Consider the following 19,748-nt stretch of genomic DNA (forward strand, 5'->3'; position numbering starts at 1 on the left):
ATTGGCCATACTCAGCAGGTTATGGCAGTATCTATGAATCGCTGCTTCACTTGGAAGGAGTGTTTGAGTCTTTGGACAGTGAGAAGAGAGGAGGTTAAATGGTTGGTATTACATCTCCTGTATTTGCATATAAAGCTGCTATGGGAAGGAGGCAAGGTGTTGCTGGTGACTCGAGGGGACCAGGGTATTGCAGAAAGAAATGTCCCATTGGAATGTTGAAAGGGAAAGATGTGTTTGGTGTTGGAATCGTGTTGAAGGTGAAAAAACCCTGGAAAATGACCTATTGAATACAGAGGCTGGTGGAGTCGCACTTGAAAACTAGGGGAACCCAAACATTGTCCGGGAGGAAAGGGAATGGGTGAAAGCAGAAGAGTGGGAAATGTGGCAGCCACAGTTGAGGATCCTCTCAGCCACGGTGGAAGAGGAATAAGAAACTCTGTTGAGGAATAAGAAACACGTAAAAACGCTATTGTGGAAGATTACATCATCCTAACAGATGCGATGGAGACAGAGAAACTGGGAGAATGGAATAGAATCCTTGCAAGGTGAAAGGTGCAAGGAAGTGTAGTCGAGGTAGCTGTGGGAGTCATTTGGCTTATAATGAATGCTGGTTGATAACCTGTCACCAGAAATGGAGACAAGGACGTCAATGAAGAAAAGGGAAAAGTCAGAAAGGAACCGTGTGAAACTGAGAAGGGTGGGAGTTGGGAATTGATGAAGTTTTGATTTGAAGTCTTTTTTCGGCTGATGAATTTTGTTCGTTTTAAGATGGAATAGGCAACCAGGGGATACAATGGGCTTTAAGTTTGGAAGCAGGGTTCAAATGCAGTGCTCTCAATCAGCCTGTTGGTAGTATGGCTTTTATATTAAATTAATCTTAGCAACACCCCAGTTCCCAGTGGGTATGCGCTTAGAGCATCAAACTGAATGTGACACTAATTGCTCTCAGGGTGAACGTGAGCAACACATTGTTTCGGCAGTGAAAAGAGTTTTGCTTTACTGTGCTATATCTGACCCAGGAATCCTCAATGCTGAAATTGACTGCCTGAAATGTAAAACATTGCATTCATTATCACCCACATCCTTCAACTTGACATATACAAAATCCACAGAAATATTTACAGTGATAGTGGAATCATAGATAGTTCAAGGGCCAGAACAAAGCCACGTGACCTATTAGAGTTACAAATGTTTACAGCATGGAAAGAGGGCCTTCGTCCCAGCTTGTCCATGCCGCCCAGTTTCATTGTGTCTGAGCGGCTGAAAAAAACGAGCCCCCCAGCCGAACCCCACGTTTCAGCATTTGGTCTGTCGTCCTGCAAGCTGCAACAATTCAGCTGCAAACCTAAGCACCTTTGAAATGAGTCGAGGTTTTCTGCCTCAACTACCCGTTCAGAAAGCGGGGTTCCAGACCGTGACCACTCTCTAGGTGAAAAGGAAATTTCCTCATCTCCCCTCTAAACCTTCTACCAATTACTTTAAATGTATTCCCCCTAGTCACTGACCTCTCTGCTGAGATAAATAGGCCCTTCCCATCCACTTGTCCAGGCCCCTCACAATTTGTGCATCTCAATCTAATCTTCCCTCAGCCTCGTCTGTTCCAAGGGGTACAACCTCAGCCCATGCGATCTTTCCTCAATCTTCCTGTCCTGGTAACATCCTTGAATCAAATAGGAATTTTAGAAATAGAACCTTGTACAGGCTTATTCCTCCACCCCATCCCCGCAACCTCACCTGTACAGCCCTGGACACTATGGGGCAATTTCGGCATGGCCAAACCTCCACATCTTTGGACAATGGGAGGTAACCGGAACACCCGGTGGAAAACCACGCAGACAGTTACTCAAGGCAGGAATTGAGCCAGAGCCTCTGGTGCTGTGAGGCAGCAGTGCTAATACTATGCCACTGTAATTTTCTTTTCTCCTTTAACATTCCCACCGTGTACTGCTTGGCAAATTATATAGAATATAGAGCACAAGTGCGAGGCTCGTCTATACACCACACAAAGCATCTCCCATCCCTCTTCGTCAAAACGCTTATCAGCATAAATTTCTATTCCTTTCTCCCTCTTGTGTTTGTATAGCTTCCCCTTAAATGTATCAATGCAATTCATCTTAACTGCTTCATGTGGCAGCAAGTTCCACTCTCTAACCACTCTCAGAATAAAGAATTTCCACCTGAATTCCATGTTGGATTAATCGCTGACTGTCCATTATTTATGGTTCCCTCGTTTTGGAACCAGACTAACATCAAATTTAATCGCTGTCTGAATTTGTTCTTGATATTTCAAAACTGATCTAAAGATTTTGCAGCTTTCATGATGCTCGCATGTTTTAAATACAGCATTTTTGAAACAGCATGATCTTGGATCCAGAGTGTGCTGAATGCACTGTTAAATTACGTTTCAGGTTTGATGCTGTTAATGGCCCACAGAGTGCTTTTCATACATTCTTTGAATAAATGTGATTCAAACAGCAATTGCAATACCACTTTCAGGTCATCATGAAGTGAACTTGGGTATGTGTCCACAGTCCTATCATTTACAATTCAGTGGTCTCCGGCTGACTCGCAGACACACTAAAAGCACTGCTCAGGAGGCTGCCATACAGCATTTGGCCTTCACGTCAAGTGCAGCGTAACTCCCATCCAACTAAGATTAAGTAATTCTCAGGTGGTCTGTTGAATCTCCTGACCTCTTTATAAGTGTATCATTGAATCTTCATGATGAATGAAACTGCCTCCTCGCTCCCATTAATCAAGCTGCCAATAGGAGTCGAGCTTTGTGCATGCTTTCATAGAGCGAAGCACAACCAGGTGCAGCCTGCAGTGTCACACAGGACTTGTAGCTGTGCCCAGTATGCAGTTCTGTGTCTCCATTCAGTAGTGATCTATAACAAGAGGATTATGGAATGTATTTAAAAGGCCATTACTGTCAGTAAACAATGCTTGCCAAACATTCTTTGCCTGCTTAAAAAAACCAACATGATGATCAGGAATCCATTCAAATGCTTGACAAAGCCTTATTGTGACAAATAAAGGTCTGGAACACCTCACTCTTGTTTCTCTCCAAGAAATATAATGAGCGTTTTTACAAAATAATGCTTTATTGGATATTGGGCGGGTTGATTCTCGTCGGGTGTTTGGGTACGATCCAGACAGGCATTCATCCACACTTCGTCATTTTATTTAGAGCTTGGGTAGTTTCTCACCGGTAAATCCCACACTTCGAAATTTCTTCTGCAGTGGTGAACTGAAGTCGTCGGCAAGACCGGCTCTTCAGAGATTGGGGTGCTATTTTTAAAGGGTGCCCAGATCTCAACGTGAGAGAGCAGGTTCCTCCATCCATGGATGTCACAGCGCCCTGCAGACATGGGCAAAATACCCTCAATCCTCGACCCCGGAGAGGCAACATATCCCCTCCCATCACTAAGTGCCTACCTGACGCACCCCCCATTCCCCCCCCCCCCCCCAACACACACACACACAAAGGCATGAGGGTGACCCACACCTATAAATTCTCATGAGAATCAGGGCATAGCCCCCACCCCCAAGTGAACATACCCCGCCCTGCTATTGAGTCAGTGAGGGCATCCCATCTTTTAGTCCTGCCCCGTTCAGGCCCCACCCCCTTTTAGGCTCCCCTTCAATGAGCTTAATGGATCATTTAAATATGATTATCTGGATCACACCCAGCGAGGGCCTGATCCAGGTCGCACCGGGTGTAGCAGGTCAGGTGTCTCATGCTTGGTGCATGGCGCGAAACCTATCGTGGGCCCCTCACGCAATGCACCTGGCACAACGGGGGTGGGAAAATAGCACCCATTGCTTCAAGTCGTATTTCTCAACTTGCACATTTGAAAATTGTGGTTACAGCCCCAAAATATCAGGGATGTTTTAGTTTACATTATGTATAGCACCGTGAATATTTGTGAACGGTAATATTTTCAGTCATTTATGTACTTGCGTACATCAAATAAGTTTAATTCACAGTCATACTTTTCACACATTACAATTTCCTTCATATTACACATGACTGTGGCCCGACTGATATGGTGGAGCGATCTCATGACAGTGCTGCAGTCATTCCACGAAGGTGGTGCCTTCAGGGAGTCTGAGATTTTCCCAAAATTAAAGCAAAGCTTTGCGAATGATGGAATCTGAATCAAAATCCAGATTTCTCTGTTTTTGCTGCCAAAATGTTCCCGTTATGCTGAGTAACATTACCAAGGGTGGTGACTGATCAGCATTGAGGGTACAATTTGAGAAGAGCGTCCCAATCTGGCAGTAATGGGGTAGGGTCTGAGAATCTAGCAAAACTTTCACAAGCCTACTTGAATAGAAGCATTGTGCAGGGGTACGGGGAATGGCACTGAGCCATGGTGCCCATTTGGAGAGTCGGTGTAGACACGATGGGCAAAATGGCCTCCTTCTGCACCACAGCAATTCTGTAATTCTTTCACAAGAGAGACAGAGGAGCAAGGAAGTCACCAGCTCCAGGAAGGGGTAATTCTGGAAACAATTAGTTAAATCCTGGGATCATTGGGGAGGGGGTTTCTAGTAGGTTCCAACAATGGGAGTGCTGTACTGTGGATGAAGTGGGCCCAGGAAATAAGAGCCTCACCTTTGAACTAGCTTATGATCCGACAACTCATTTCTGACAAACAGCATCCTCCCTGTGTTTCCGTTCATGCCTCAAATCACCTGAAAGTAAATTTGTTGCTGCTTAAAATATTTGGGCAGATATCTATCTCAAGGCTGTGGATGCACAATTTCATATTCTCTACTCCCATGCTATGCCAGATGAGTCCAAACATAAAATACATCCTTTAGTGCTCTATTAATGAGTCTGGTGACTTCAATTCCCATGCATTAAGAAAAAAATTACTGCATGAAGCATGACTCCAAAATTTGTTATTTAAGCCACTTCAGGCATTTATATTAAAAGGCCCCTGTGCCTCTAAATTATCCAGAAGGGATATGTGCAACCAAACTAGAGATAGGTGGCTAAAAAAAAAAGAATCGCTCCTTGACGAGCCATTTGTTTTCTGACCATTAACAAAGAAATTGCAGATGTGACCTGGAAGAACTGATGTGAATCTGAGAGCCTTGTACCACAAATTATAAAACAGATTCAAATACCAAAGTAAGAGTAAAACCAATAGCTACAGGATATCTGTTGGACACCAGGCTAGCCAGTCAGCACAAAGAGTCAAGCGGTTGGCCCATCTCTTTGATCTGGATCTGCTGAGGGAATCTTGGATTCGGCAATTGATTTGCCTGGCGGCCATTCTTCCAGTCAGAACAAGTGCCAACCCGCAGGCAGACCCCAGCAAGGAAACGGCTCAGAAACAACCTGTGACTTTTTATAAATTGGATCTGCTTTGTAAGGTTCTGACACCCAGATGAAACTGCCTCATTAGAGATGTCTGTTGAAATAATATTTCTGCATAATTTACTGAAAGTATTTTAAGGATCAATTAAATAAGGTGCCAAATCCAAAATCAGATCTTCATTTCAGTATCTGATTGAATTTCCTAACCTTCCTGACTTCAATGATAGATTTTCGATTGATGAAGCTGCGGTTCCCTATGACTGTGTCATTGATTGTGTGTCGGGATTTGTGCCAGCACAACGTGCAAAAAAACAACGATACCATCTCAAGATTTGTGTATGCAATTGGATCTAAACTTTCTAAAATTTATCGTAAATGCGCATATGCTAATATCTCTGCTCACACTTGGATTGATTGCTTTCTATATCTGTTATTCACATTCCAAGGCAGTTCTTACCTTGAGGCATGTTGATTATGGCATTGTATTTAGCATCCATAATTTTTTGGCAAAGTGATTCAAGGACAGAGATTCCAGGCGGTGATTTTTACACCTCTCTGGTCAATGGAAACCAGACTTTTGGGGACTGATTTTACTCATTCAAGACCCCTTCACATAATGATGCACGATCAATTGCACAAAAGACTCAGATTGGGTACAACTGTGGCTTTATTGCAGTCAGATGCGCGGCCTCCTACTGCAGCTGGCGAAATGACAGGTCAATGGAGGACATGCATATTTATACAGCTCCTTGTGGGTGGAGCCAGCCAGCAGGGGCTACCGGCGAACCTGTAGTACAGGTCCTACCTTACATCCCCTAATACAGGTGTTCACAGTGGTTCACCACACATAAAAGATTTAAAATCAACCCTGTGGTCAGTTAAAGTTGCCCAAGTTACTTACGCAATGTAAAGCTGATGGGTTCTAATTTTACTAAGAAAGCAGCAAGGAAACCCACTCACAATCAAGATGGCCTGGCATCCAATCCCATGACTTAACCTAATATCAGCGAGTGGCCACTTGGCAGTGCAATTTTACTCTATGGCTGGGTTGGATATAGATGGGATCCTGGTGTTGAAAAATCCCAGGTTTCATTTCTGGAGCATTCACTGAGTTTCTATCTACTTCTTAAACGGCATAGAGCAAACTCAGAGTTAAAAATTAGGGCCCTTGGATTTTGCTCCTGTCCTTTTCGTTGCCAGGGCTAAGTAACTGTACTTCCAGAGCAAATACAACACTACTGCTTTTATTTAATTAGCAATCCTATTTTTCTGTGCAAACGCAGCTCCTCTGGGCATCTCTCCACACTTCACAGTCCTGCACTTTCCACTTCGGTTACTCATCAGAAGTTCCCATTTTTGAGTTCAAAATGAAGGGAAAAGAATACATGAGGTAGTTTCCTATTACCTTCCTTGTGTGTGTGCCTGAAGAAAACACAAATGTTCTTCCTGAAGGATCCACCTCCACCACCTGTAAGCAGACATTAGGCATAATCTACTAACCTCGCTGTGCCCGACTCAGGACACGACGAGGCCAGTAAATCTCACGAGAGGCGTTGCAATCTTGATCACGCCCTCACTGGGCATGAGCGAGATTTGCATATTCAAGTGAGTAGTTGGTCTCACTTGATTATGTCGACACTGGAGTTACCCAAGGCGCGGGATCAAACGACCTCTCCTCAGCGACCCTACTGTAGTGACATTTCGCACCAGTTTCCACATGTGTGGACCAGGCATGATGGCACTTTGGGGGGGGGAGGGTTTAGCAGGTGACCGGGGATCTCAGGTAGTTGGGCTCTGGATGGGGTGATACCCTGACACTCCCAATTCTACCAGGGAACCGTAGCACTGCCAGCCTGAAACCTTGGCGGTGCCTTCTGGCCACCCTGCCAGTGCCATTTGGGTGCCACCCTGGTAATGCCAGGATGTCCATGTGGCATTGCTAAGCTGGCAGTGCCAAGATGCCCAGGATAGCATCTTGCTTATGTCGGGGATTGGGCCAGGCATGGGTGCCCAGTCTTTATGCGGTGGGGTGCTGGAGGACTCCCTAATTATTTAATTGGGGCATTGGGGGGAGGGGGAGGAGGGTCGACAGATCGAGGCACCATTTAAAAATGGTGCCTCAATCTCTCCCTGGACTGGGGAGCTGAGCTTGTTAGTGCAGGAAATGAATCTCGGTGCGGCCTCAGTTGGGTATTCCTCACCGAGGGCCGAAAAATAAGTAGGTTTTTGTTTAATAGCGGGGTCATTCTCGGCACTACAAGTGCTGGGAAACACCCCACTTAACAAACTGAACTTTTTTCCCATTAAATCTCGCTCATTGTTTCTCGGTTATCTACCTCTTTCTACCATCACCATTGAAAATTTGCTCATTCTGCCATTGACCATGGTTCATGCACTTTTCTGGGCTTGAGGCAAAAGGGCAAGAGACCACCTCGGAGGCATCAATTGACCCCATTATCCAATTTTAACCATTCTTAACCCTATTTTGGCCATTCCTGGGAATATTTAAGTGACTAATTTAGCTAGTTGCATAATTAAAACGATCAGCATATTGTAAAATATTTGTGATTCTGTCTAACGCACCTTTCAAAAATGATGTCCTTTGTCTACCTTCGAAACAAATCAGGAAGTTTGTCATGTTCAAACTAAATTGAAGTTGCATCTTTTGTTTCAGCAATCAGCTGTGGTATTCCCCAAACTCCTGGAAATGGCTCAGTCTTTGGCAGAGATTACAGCATGGGCAGCAAGGTCAACTATCGGTGCAATGAGGGCTTCACACTGGAATCTAGTCAACAAGCAATAGCTGTTTGCAGAGAAGATGGAATGTGGAGTAATAATTGGAAGACTCCGCAATGTAAACGTGAGTTTCTGTACTCATTGTATGACATATATGTACTTTTTAGTGGAAGATATGTGGTTTCTTATAATCCCTTACTCTATATCATCTGAAAGAATAATTTACCATCAAAATTCTTTGTAACCAGATGGATTCAATGTGATCTGCTTCCAGGGAAATCAATGCAACACTTAGAGTTTCTTTTCCTTATACCTTTGAAAGGTTCACTGAAAAACAGATGCCTCTTCCAGCTTTCTATTTTGACAAAGATGCCTTGCATTTGCCGCTCTCTAACTACTGGGATATATTTATCTGAAGATTTTGAGCCTATTCAACCCATTGTGTGAAAATGTGGATCCTCCTTAAGTGCAGAAGATCTTTTGAATTATTATTTTTATATATGCCTTGCAGATGGTTCAGATATAATATCTAAAACTGAGATAGTTGGCGGCGCAGTGGTTAGCACTGCTGCCTCACGGCGCCGAGGTCCCAGGTTCAATCCAGCCCTGGGTCACTGTCCGTGTGAAGTTTGCACATTCTCCCTGTGTCTGCGTGGTCTCACCCCACAACCCAACGATGTGCATGTGAGGTGGACTTGGCCACGCTAAATTGCCCCTTAATTGGGAAAAACATAATTGGGTACTCAAAATTTTTTTTAAAAACAGGGATAATTACTCAAATAGGGACAGACTTTCCTGAGATTTAAGCAGATCTTATTTTTAAAAGGCATGTCCTCATATCGTGCAATCCGCAACCACCAAGCATTCAACTGAAGTTTTCACTGGTGAGGCAGGGAGGCCAAGGAGAAGAATTCATGATCAAATTACTGTTTGTGGGAGTTTGCTGTGTGCAAATTGGCTTCTGTGTTTCCTCACTGATTGGTTTGGCAGCATCTGGCTCTCTCTTTGCGGTGTTGTCTCATGTCCTGCCAGCTGCTGTGCCTCTTCTCTGATCCACATTTTTCTCCCTCCTTCCCTGCTGTCCATCAACCCTGGAAATCACTGACAACCTGCACCCAGTGTTTGTGGTCCATGTCACAGGACTTCATGTCACGTTTGCAGACGTCTTTGAAACAAAGGGATGGGTGGGTCTGGTGCCAGTGGCGAGCTCACAGTATGTCTTTGGGGATCCTGCCATCCTCACTGCGGCTGACAGGTCCATGTAATCCCAAGCAGTGCTGGCTCAGTCTGGCGTGCATGCTGGGATATTAGATACCTCGAGGACCCAATGCCGAGGATTCGTCAGAGGCAGTAAAGAGGCGTTATTGAGGCATCATTCTTTACTGGCATACATTGTCCAGGCCTCACTGCCATAAAGCAGGATACTGAGAATGCAAGCTTGAAAAATCTAACTTTTGTGTTCCGTGTGAGAAAGCCTCGACTTGGTCAGTCTGCACAGAGCAGCAGATGCCTTTCCAATGTTTCTGTTGATTTATGCATCAAGCGGCAGGTTGCTGGTAATGGCGGAGCACAATTAGTTCAACTCTTGGACCAGTTTAGTCACTGTGGTAATGGAGGAAAGACATCAGCCAGTTAACTGCAATTTAATCTTGAGTGTTGTAGTAATACAGCAGCAAATCTAGCTGGGCCAAATAAAACCATGTTAGATCCTGCTTCTTGTTTGCTAAAACTGTTCACTAATCCAGGGTCATTCTGGAATACAAAGTTAACCACCCATTACCACCTGACCACACCACTAAACACTCCCCCCCCCCCCCCCCCCCCCCCCCCCCGTTAGACGTCTAGCTGCTGTTGTATAAAGAGTCAAAGATTCTGCTCCTTTTCCACAAACACCTTCATTTTACTTTAACAAACTCTGCACAAAACTCTATCGACACATCACCTGACACAAAGGCCATCTGAAGCCCCTTTACATAACAGTGTCAATTATTGGATACTTAACATAAATGAGACAATTGAAATGTCTCTTGGCTCATTACTTAACACCCCCAACTTCTTTTCTCTGTTGTAAACCTTCTTAAACCCCTCTCCCCATTTCTTCCACTCTTACTTACAACAATAAGTGTGAGAGGCTCACGTGCCTCATGGTCACCAAAATCAAGACAATCCAGTCAGCTGGCCACAATGCTTCCCTCCCTTTCTATAATCCCCAGGCCAAACATCCTCTTAAGTTCCACCTTGCCCTATCCCTGAACTCATATTTTTCTCTAATTTCCCTCTTATTTCCTCTTCTGTCCTCTCTGAGGTTATCTTCTCATCTCTTTCTACCTCGACTGCTTGCCCATCCAACCTCCCCTCTTGGTCCTCATGTTAGCCAAATGATAGTTCTCTCTCTTCAGGTCTTGTCCCTCTAACATCTGAATCTGCCGTCATCACCCCTGCCTGCAGAAAACTAATTCTTGATCCAACCATCCGTACAAACTATTGGCCAATCTCAAACCTCCATTTCATCTCCAACATCCTTGAATCTGCTATCTCTTACCAAAACCATTACCATCTTTCCCAGAACACAATGTTTGAATCCCTCCAATAGGTTTCTGCAACAGTACCAAAACAGTTCTCATCAAAGTCATAGATCACATGCTGTGACAAAGATAAACTATTCCTCTTCACCTTTCAACATGTCTGCAGCCTTTAATACAGTTAGCCATGTCCCTTTTATTCAATGCCTCTCCACTGTTTTGTGGCTGGAAGAGACTGCACTTGCCTGGTTCCATTCTTAGCTACTTATTCATAACAAGAGAATTGCCATCAATAACATCTCTTTCTACTCCCATATTGTTTCCACTGATCGTCCCCAGGCATCTACTCTTGGCCCTGACCTATTTTGCATCTACATGTTGGCCTTCAGCAACGTCATCTGAAAGCACAACATCAATTTTTACAGTATGCTGACAACACCCAGCTCTACCTCAACAGCATCTCAACACTTCCACTGGGGCTAAATTATCAGACTGTTTATTGACATCGAGTACTGGATGAGCAGAGAATTCCTCTTAATTAAATATTACAAAGACTGAAACCATTGTTTTCAGTCCCCGCTCCAAACTATTTCCTGGCCACTGACTCCACGTCCCAACCTAGCAACTGTCCGAGACTAAACTAGATTGCCCACAACCTTGGTGTCTGTTTTGACCCTGAGGTGAGCTGTCGATCACATATCTCTTCCAACACACATACCCATGTACACAAACTCCATAAAATTCCCTTCACCTCAGTTCATCCGTTGCTGAAAACCTCATTTGTGTCTTTGTTACCTCGGGATTTGACCAATCCAATGCACCTTGGCTAATCTCCCATATTCAACCCACTGTGAGTTTAGTTTCACATAAAGCTCTGCTGCCCATGTCTTGACCTGCATCCATTCACCTATCATCCCTTCACTGATTACTGGTTGAGCAATGCCTTGATGTTAAAATTGTTTCTAAATCCCTCCGTGGTCTCCCTATCTCTGTAATCTTCTCCAGCCCTGGAGACCTCCAAGATATCTGCACTCATTTAATTCTCGTCTCTTGTGCATCCCTGATTTAATTGGTGTGCCTCTAATTCTATAACTTCAGTTGTCTAAGCCCTAAACTCTGGAGCTCCAGCTCTACACCTCAGAATCTCACAACCTTGCTCTCTTCCTCTCAGGCATTCCTTAAAAGCTACGTATTTGATCCTTTTACCTAATGTCACCTTATGCACACAGTGTCGAATTTTATTTCACATTGCTTTGGGATGGTTAATCACCATTAAAGGTGTTTTTGAAATGTAGGCTTTTGGTGTTTATCTGTTTTTGTGATGCTGAGTGAGAGATAAATGTTGGCATGGGGATATCTCCCCTGCTCTTCTTTGAAAGAATGCCAAAGGTTCTTTTACGTACAACTTAGAAAGCAGACAGGCTTGTTCTAATGTCTCATCTGAGAGACAGCACCTCTGGTAGTGAAGCACTGCCTCAGTACTGCACTGCTATGCCCATTTAGAGTTGTGTTTAACTTCGGAGTGGGTCTTAACTGAGAATACTAACTGAGCCACAGCTGGTGCTCTATATTTAAATATTAGATATTATTGTGTAAATTATATAATTTATTGTAATATAATTAAAATATTATCCATGAATAATTAGATGTATTGAAAAATACTTCAGAGAAAAGTGGCACGGAAGATCTATTCTACAGGGAAAATGTTAATGTTGAACTGCTCAAATGGCTAATTTCATAGAATTTCATAGAATTTACAGTGCAGAAGCAGGCCATTCGGCCCATCGAGCCTGCACTGGCCCTTACAAAGAACACCCTACTCAAGCCCACGTATCTACCCTATCCACGCAACCCAGCAACCCCCACCTAGCCTTTTTGGACACTAAGGGCAATTTAGCATGGCCAACACAGCTAACCCGCATATCTTTGGACTGTGGGAGGATACCGGAGCACCCAGAGGAAACACACGCACCCACGGGGAGCACGTGCAGACTCCGCACAGACAGTGACCCAGCCGGGAATTGAACCTGGGACCAGGGACCCTGGAGCCGTGAAGCAATTGCGCTAACCACTATGCTATCGAGCTGCCAATCTTACTTGCTTTAGAAAACGACTGATGACCTTTAAAATAATGAAAAGTGCAGATAATGTTGATTTAAGCATTTTGTCCCATTTACAGAACACGTGTAGAAATGAAAGTCACAGAACAAAACTCAAACATCAAGCAAAATTTTAAAGAAAAGGGGTGGGATTTTCCGTCCAGCGACACCGAAATCCTGAAACGCGATTGGGCAGAGAATCGCACATGAGGCAAAACTCGTGGCAGGCGCCGGGCCCCCGATAGAATGCCATGCTCTGGTGCCTCGACAGTGGTGTGAATGCATTCTAATTTGCATTTACAGTAAAAACTTTTGTTTATAAATTAATTTATTTTTCCAATTAAGGGGCAATTTAGCATGGCCAATCCACCTAACCTGCTCATGTTTGGGTTGTGGGGGCGAAACCCACGCAAACACGGAGAGAATGTGCAAACTCCACATGGACAGTGACCCAGAGCCGGGATCGAACCTGGGACCTCAGCGCCGTGAGGCAGCAGGGCTAACCCTCTGCGCCACCGTGCTGCCCGACAATAAATGCTTTTGGTATATCATTAATGGGCCTGATCTGGTATTCTCCGGGGCTCCTGTGAAGCTCCATCTCTGCCAGGAAGAATTACTGATGGCGGATTTCACTTTAAAAGTCGGAAAGTAGGCGCCCTGACTGCTGAGGGAGCGAGGAGGTAGGTCATGTTTCCAGGCTGCCTGTCCTACCGCTGCCATGGCTGGCTGAGGGGGAGGGGCGCACAGGAGGTGGATGGCATCTGGCAGAGCCAGGGGGAGTAACAGAGGGAGACCAGGGGATGGGCCATGTGACCCCCGCCCCGGAACCAAGGTGTCCAAGCATGGACCACCATTGCTGTAGCCCACATGGCACCATCTTGCTGTGTACCCCACTGACCTCCCACCGCAGTGTGGTGTGAAGGGCAGAGTGCCAGAGGGAATGGGGATGGGGAAGAGGGGATGGTAGAGGGACTGGGCTCACCGTGTAGCCTGGTAGACCAGGTTGAACCATGTTAACATATCTGCCATCCACCGCCTGCAGAGAATGGTTTTTGAAATCCAACCAGGAATAGTGACCTTCATCCTGGCCGCCGCAATCCTGGAGGATGCACTGAGGCTGTACAAGCAGGAGCTGCCCAGGGATGACCTTGCATCAGCGCAGCCTCCCCCAGAGGAATAGGTGGCAGTCGGTCAGGATAGAGAGCCAACTGCCCGACAGGCCGAGGAGGAGGTTCAAAGAAGGCGACGCAAGAGGCCTCGTGTGTACTGGCAGCGCCTGTCATTCAAGGAACTTTGGGCAGGTCTCCCTCTGAGCAGGGGGACAGTGCGACATATCTGCCGGATCATGGCGAGCCTGGTGCCACGGGGTATAGGGGAGGACACCTACTCCTGGTGGCAGTCAGGTGATAGTTGCCCTTAACATTTACGCCATGGGGTCCTTCCAGGCGCTGAGTGGGGACCTGTCCGAAATCTCTCAGACCTCTGTGCACAAGAGCATCCATGCTCATGGAAACAATATATGCCCATTTCGCACAATATATCAAATTCACTGTGGACCAAGCCCACAAAGATGACCGGGTAACAGGGTTCACCGCCATCACCGGGATGCCGCAGGTCCAGAGGGTGATCGACGAGATGCATGTTGCCTCTCAGCACCAGTCCATGACAGGCCGATCTTCACAAAGAAAAGGTGTTCCACTTGAGGAACGTGCAGCTGGTTTGTGACCATAAGCTGCACATTATGCATGTCTGTGCCCAATACCCTGGCAGTGTGCACGACTCCATCATCCTGGCACACCTGACAGTTCCTGACACCTTTGAGGCACACCATCCGGGTGAGGGGCTGGCTGTTGGGTGACAGGGGTTGTCCACTGTGGTCGTGGCTAATGAAACCCATCAAGAGACCCACTATAACGATGGCCATGCAGCGAACAGGGGCGTGATTGAGCGGTGCACAGCATCCTGAAGATGCAGTACAGGTGCCTGAACCACTCGAGGGGCCACCTGATACAGCGCTAAGAGGGTTGCCCACATCGTGGTGGTGGCCTGCTGGGTTCTCCACAACATTGCGCAAGTTCACTGACTAGGTTGCGTGGCCGACAGCACAAACATGCATTTCCACCCAACCCCCGGCCGATCACTGCTCCCATGACCACCCGTCCTTCAGCATGGCCCCTCCCCTCCGACCCTGCAACCCCCACTGTGATTCCTACCTGCAGGTGCGGGCCCGGGGTTGGACGTCTGGTCCATGGGATGGAGGATGATGACAACCCGCTCTGCGATGAACTCTGGTGCTCCGGCTGGCGTTCGGGGGGGGAGTCTCATCGCTATCTTCTCGTCGCTGGAATCTGCTTGGGGTTGGCAGCGGGGGGGGGGGGGCATTAGAAGGGTTCACCTCATCGCCAGGTGATCCTGCAAGGCATAAGACATGATGCATGATTGGATTGGATGGGGTGGTGTAGGAGTGGTGTGGGAGTGGTTTGAGGGTGTGGGGGTGGTGCCACACATGCCATGTGAAACCACTCCACTGGGGTGAGGGGCTGCAGATCCGGCAGCCCCCTCAGGTCATCTCTCTCTCACTGCGGTTGGTGGAGGGGGACACGGAGTACAGGCAGTACACCGTGTGAGACACTTAGACGCAGGCTACACAAGGGTTGGGGAGTTGGTAGCCTTCGTGGCCAGGGTGTGGGTGCTGGCATGTGGGAGCGAACGCACTGGCGACAGGCGGGGTTCAATCATCCTCCAGGTGCAAAGAAGGGGGGTTACGGGGCTTTGGACCGGGGGTTGGTGTCAGGGGCACAGTACTACCTATTCACCATGGCCGCCCTGAGGCGATTGTGCAATTTCTTCCAGCACTGCTGACCGGCTCTGTGGTGCGGCCCACGGCGCTCACGGCCTTTGCCACCTGTGCCCAACCGCAGTTTACAGAAGTTGGTGACAACCTCCTTCCCACCCAGAGGAACAGAGTGGCCGTCTCTCCTCCACGGCATCCAGCAGGGTCTCCACCTCAGTGCCTTCAAACTGGGGTACCGCTCTCCATGCTGCCATCTTGTTGGCTGGTATGAGTGTGCGTGTGGGGAGTGGAGTGCGAACATGTGCCTGCAGCTTGTCAGCCTCCCGAGTGGCAATCCCGACCCACGCAAATCAGTCACCATTTTCCATTGGAATCGATTGGGTTCCACATGGCGTCGATGCAAGCCCATTAGCGGATAAAGAATTGCCCCGGGACTGGCAACGATTTAGTTGTCATAGACGTCCACTGATCCCGTCCAGGTGTCAACACTTAGACTCTGAAATGCAGAATCCCATTGAAGATCTTTCCTCGGTAAGGTAGCAGATGTGTGCAGTGTATTTCCAGAGAAGGATTTGAATCAAATCAATTGAGAATGTAAATTCAAAGGTTTAGAAATGTTGCTCAAGGTGATGGATTAATTTTTTACACGGTGGTATGAGAAAGAACTTAACCTTTCCCATTGAAACAACACTGAACTGAATTATGTCAAGGGGACTTGCCTGGAGGGGACAAAGAAAAAGTCTAAATAGGATAGAAAATCACAAATCAGGTCAATAAAATCCTCTTAGAAAAATACAAACAAAACACTATCCTTCATTTCTACAGTGGTAGAATTGAACAAGAGAAGTTCTGTGAAACTATTGAGTACAGTTCTATACATTTGGATATCATATAAAAAGTATATGAAGACACAAGAAAAAGTGAAAAATAGGCTTACAAAGATGATATTATAGCTTAGAGGTAATACTGGTCACGAAAAAAATAACTGAACAGGTTAGCTCTCTTTTCTCATGAAAAGAAAAAAATAAGAGATGAACTGATGAGAGGTTTTTTTTAGGGTTATGTAGGTTTTTGAATGGGTATACTTAGAAAAAAGGTTTCCACTTTGGTGGATCAGCCATAATAATGAGCAATCTAAAGATATTTAAACAAGCTGAGCATCAACAAAATGTGTTTTTTTTTTCACCATGGTTAAGTATTGCAGTTTTCACAGCAAATTGAATCCAAAAGCACTGGTTACAAATCGAGGGATCGCAATTATGATTTTCTGGCCTCGCTGTTTGTTGTTTCACAGCTACCCTGCTCCGGACCCCTCACTGCCTCTCTCCAATTTGCCACCCTGCTCCCTCACTGACTACAGGTAGTGATCGAGGCAGTGAGCTAAGAGACCAAGGGTTAGGAACTGGACAGTAAGCAAAGTGGCCAAGCATTGAGAGCAGCACAGTGAATGAAGAGGTCAAAGATTGGGTGCGGGCCAGCGACCGAAGAGGCCAAAGGTAGTGAGGGAAGCGGCCGAGGGGTGTGAAGAGGCCAAAGTTTGAGAGCAGGGTGGTGAGTGAAGAGGTCAAGGGTTGGGAGCAACGCAGTGTGGTAAGCGGTGAACGAACTGGTGAGTGGGGTCGAGAACAAATGCCAGGTGGGGTGAGCAAGTGGGGTGAGCCAAGTGGGCTGTGAGAAATCAAGGGACGCAAATGGTGATGACAGCAGCACCATGAAAGTGCCTGTGGGAAAATGGCTGCTGACTTTCTTTTTTCGGCACACAATGGTGCCATCAGCTGCACTGACTTCCCGTTCCTGTGAGGTGGCAGGAGAAACAATGCATTAAAATACTTTTTGGACCAGTGAGGCCTTTAACAATAATTATGAACTTAGAACATTGATATATGTCCGGTTACAGAACATGAAACAAGATGTGCCTCTTTGTAAGGGTTTCTTCAGCGAGAGGTAAGAGTGGAGATTCTTTCATTCTAAAGGATTACATTCTGAGGAGAGCTCAAAACCCGCCTTCTGGAGAAGCATAAAATGGCTGACAGCAACTTTTGTATTTCCACATATAATTGCGCATCTGGCGAGCCCAGACATTAGCTGTCATTTCAGAGACGCAATGGATGCAAATGGAAACCATGTCACCGTGATTATATTTACACAATATGGGCCGATATTGTGAGGCCGATATGGGCCTCACGGTAGCATGGTGGTTAGCATCAATGCTTCACAGCTCCAGGGTCCCAGGTTCGATTCCCGGCTGGGTCACTGTCTGTGTGGAGTCTGCACGTCCTCCCCGTGTGTGCGTGGGTTTCCTCCGGGTGCTCCGGTTTCCTCCCACAGTCCAAAGATGTGCGGGTTAGGTGGATTGGCCATGCTAAATTGCCCGTAGTGTAAGGTTAATGGGGGGATTGTTGGGTTACGGGTATACGGCTTACGTGGGTTTAAGTAGGGTGATCATTGCTCGGCACAACATCGAGGGCCGAAGGGCCTGTTCTGTGCTGTACTGTTCTATTGTGCCTGGAAAATCAGCTGGGAGGTCACAACAGCGAGAAAGGATGGTCCCTAAAGTGAGGGAAAGAAAATGCGATAAACACAGTCAATCTTCAAAATGGTTTATTACAGATTAGTGCCACAGACAGGTTGACAGAGAAGCTTTAGCTTTTTTCTGAGAAAAGAAACATGTTCGTTTATCAGCATAATTAAGAAACTGCCATAGAAAACACATTCATGGAAATCAAATTCTCTCTATTGATATTCATTAGCCATTAGCTGTGGCGAAAAATATTCTCCCATTTTTCATTAAAGTGAAAATTTGGATCTAAGGCTCATTTTCTTCCCTCTCCCCAGTCAGGATATTGCTCAATATTTAGTGATTTTTTTGAAAAAATGTATATTTACTAAGGTCTTAAATGTTAAAGAATAACGGAACATAATTATAAAATAATACATCTTATATGCAAGGATCAAAGAAAAAAGGTTCAACATACATGAGTACAGAGAGAGAGAGACAGGAGAACAACATCATAACTGGCTGAATACAAACAACAGACACAAATAGGTACCCATACAGCCCCACCAGACACTGAGGGAGAAACAAGACAAGGCCATCAAAACAATGGGGAAATAAATGGTGCACACACTCCCACACCGCACCAGCCGATAATTATTGCAAGAAATCAAGATACATTTTCCATGCCATGTTCAGATAGATACACACCAAAATACACCTCCCCCCATCTCCGCAGGAACGAAGGCAACAACGGCCCACCAAAGCCTCTCTTCAGATACCAGAATTATTAGCACCAATGTGGGAACCAAGCACAGATTCTTCATACCCACCATTTCAAAAGTAAAGAAAATATGCAGAAACCCCAGTTATTGTTTTTTAAATTTAGAGTGCCCAATTCATTTTTCCGATTAATGGGCAATTTTAGCGTGGCCAATCCCACCTAACCTGCACATCTTTGGGTTGTGGGGGCGAAACCCACGCAAACACGGGGAGAATGTGCAAACTCCACACGGACAGTGACCCAGAGCCGAGATCGAACCTGGGACCTCGGCGCCGTGAGTCGGCAGGGCTAACCCACAGCGCCACCGTGCTGCCCTAAAAACCCCAGTTATAAAGGGATTTATATATACCACACAAAGCAACTTAACCCCACGTTAAGGCCCAGTGGAGATTATTATTATGTAGACCAGCAGCAACATGTTCGGATTATGATCAAACCTTCAGGGCCTCCCAAGAAAGGAAGAAGAAGAAAAAGGAAGGCATGCCTAGAACTAGCGGAACCAACCCATAGGGAAGCAGGGGATCAGGACCCAACCCAGGCTTCAACCTGGCCTGGCCCAGCACATCCCAACACACAGGAAACTATTCCCCCAGGGCCCCCAATGCCAGAACCCATATTTCTCCCATCCCATTCAGGGAAATGCACTCCCCCCCCCCCCCCCCCCCCCCCCCGAGAAGAGGAGGATCATTCCAGCCCCAGCTGAGGAGGGAGGGGGGGTGGGTGGGGGGGGGGGGCAACCAGAGAAGAACTGTCAAGACCCCCAACAATTGGGCATACTGGGAGGGAGCTCCGATTCCTTCCTCCCTGGCACGACCAGTGTAATTTCCACCAGACCAACAAACCAGATCAGGATTAAAAAAAAGCACCGTGCTTACGCAGATGAACAAAGAACAAAGGAAAGTACAGCACAGGAACAGTCCCTTCAGCCCTCCAAGCCTGCGCCGACCATGCATCCCGTCTAAACAAAAATCTTCTACGCTTCCGGGG

The 19,748-nt window shown here is 46.4% G+C and overlaps 1 protein-coding gene across 1 annotated transcript in view; it reads left to right on the forward strand.

Annotated features, from left to right (window-relative positions):
• LOC119967641 (CUB and sushi domain-containing protein 1-like) overlaps positions 1-19,748 on the forward strand; it is a 2,889,858-nt gene that overhangs the window by 2,677,910 nt on the left and 192,200 nt on the right. Inside the window, exon 50 of the mRNA XM_038800434.1 lies at positions 8,007-8,192. Within this exon, the coding sequence (XP_038656362.1) occupies positions 8,007-8,192 (186 nt within the window). The remainder of the gene's footprint in view (positions 1-8,006; positions 8,193-19,748) is intronic.

The sequence above is a fragment of the Scyliorhinus canicula genome, chromosome 6 (assembly GCF_902713615.1).
Source record: "Scyliorhinus canicula chromosome 6, sScyCan1.1, whole genome shotgun sequence".
Lineage (NCBI taxonomy): Eukaryota > Metazoa > Chordata > Chondrichthyes > Carcharhiniformes > Scyliorhinidae > Scyliorhinus > Scyliorhinus canicula.